At 40.3% G+C, this 1757-nt stretch overlaps 1 protein-coding gene across 1 annotated transcript in view; it reads left to right on the top strand.

Moving 5' to 3' along the window:
* Positions 1-1146, top strand: part of LOC101859659 (abscisic acid and environmental stress-inducible protein-like) — a 4680-nt gene extending 3534 nt beyond the window's left edge. The window contains exon 2 of the mRNA XM_005105016.1: positions 525-1146. Coding sequence (XP_005105073.1) covers positions 525-1146 — 622 coding nt within the window. The remainder of the gene's footprint in view (positions 1-524) is intronic.
* The last annotated feature ends 611 nt before the right edge of the window (positions 1147-1757 follow it).

A 1757-nucleotide genomic window follows, 5' to 3' on the forward strand; every position in this document is an offset into this window, starting at 1 on the left:
TCTCTCTCATTATAACCCAACATATTTAGTAGTAACACTTCCTAAATAATGTCTTCTGACCTTCAACAAATTCCGGTAACTTGGGCAGTAAGAGAACTTGTAGTAGTACGATAGTTTTAAAGTCTTAAACTTGGAATAGATAAGCTGTAGTTTTGCGTTAGCATGTTAGATTACTCTTACAGCTAAAATGTTTTCAAACTTTATCTGTTGATTAAGCATCAAACTGAAAAATAAAACTCCAACAAAGTACACACGTTGGATTATCTCAAGCCGCTGTGACTGTGTTGTGTCAGTAATGTGTCGTATAAAAAAACAACAACCAACCAACAAACAACACCCCCCAACAAAACAAACAAACAAAACAAAAAAGAAAAAACAAACAACCAAACCTGGAATTAGAATCCTACAATCATAAGGGTGCTGTCTTGTCACCTGTTTTGAACGTTTTTACGTTTGTTGAGGGGTTTATAGGCCATGGACAACTTGTGGTGCAAACTTTAAACTTCACTTTTTTTCTTCTTCAGCGGTGATGGCTACGAGAAAAAGGAATATGGGGACAAAAGCTACGGCTATAATAACCAAGGCTATGGCCGCGGGGACCAAGGCTATGGCTACAACTCACAAGGTTATGGAAATGGTAACCAAGGATACGGTAACAACAACAAAGGTTATGGAAATGGTAACCAAGGCTACGGCAACAACAACAAAGGTTATGGAAATGGTAACCAAGGCTACGGCAACAATAACCAAGGTTATGGATACAGTAACCAAGGTTATGGCAGCAACAACAACAACCAAGCTTATGGATACGGTAACCAAGGCTACGGCAACAACAATCAAGGTTATGGACACAGTAACCAAGGTTATGGAAATGGTAACCAAGGTTACGGTAACAATAATCAAGGCTACGGACACAGTAACCAAGGTTACGGCAACAACAACCAAGGCTACGGACATGGTAACCAAGGTTATGGCAAAGGCACTTCCAAAAGCCCGTATGGTCACTGTTATAGTGACTTTGACTGTCCCACGGGACAGTGTTGCATGAATGTCAAGGGTACAATGATGTGCATGGACCTGAATGCCAACAATGGTGAGTTGGAGTGGTTTAACTTTTTCGATGTTTACAAATTAATTTCCGTCTAAATAATAAACGAACGCAGTAAAGAGACATCACTTTTGTCGATCTTTGAGGGAAATTTTTGGCTTCAATGGAAAGTAAAATACGTGAATTCATTTGCTTCATTAACACACCGCATCTATGCTGTGGTGTAGCAGTTAGGTGCTTCGTCGTCACACTGCAGAAGACTTGAGCTCGATATGAGTGTGGGGAGTTTTTTTTAAACCGAGTATCTCGGTCTTTCTGCTGGGATGTTGTAGACCCCTCAGCACATGTTGGCCCTGATAACCCTGACTCCTAATTAATCATCTAAATTGTGTCGATATGGTGTAAAACATCAGAAAAAGATAAGAAAAGATTAGATAGACTTTATTGATCTACGAGGGAAATCGGGGTGGATATTATGCCAGAGTTTTAACCATCAAAGATTCAGCATCAACTGAAAATTGCGATTGTTATATTCATGTCCAATGATACATACGCAACGATATACAGCTCAGAAAAACATGTGCACCTAGACAGGGTGTCAATAGGCATGAACAATATCTCCCTCCCCCCTCCTGTCTCTCTCTTTCTCTCTCCCTCTCTCTCTCACACACACACATACACACATACACTCGTACATGCACACACATCC

The sequence above is a fragment of the Aplysia californica genome, unplaced genomic scaffold (assembly GCF_000002075.1).
Source record: "Aplysia californica isolate F4 #8 unplaced genomic scaffold, AplCal3.0 scaffold00447, whole genome shotgun sequence".
NCBI lineage: Eukaryota > Metazoa > Mollusca > Gastropoda > Aplysiida > Aplysiidae > Aplysia > Aplysia californica.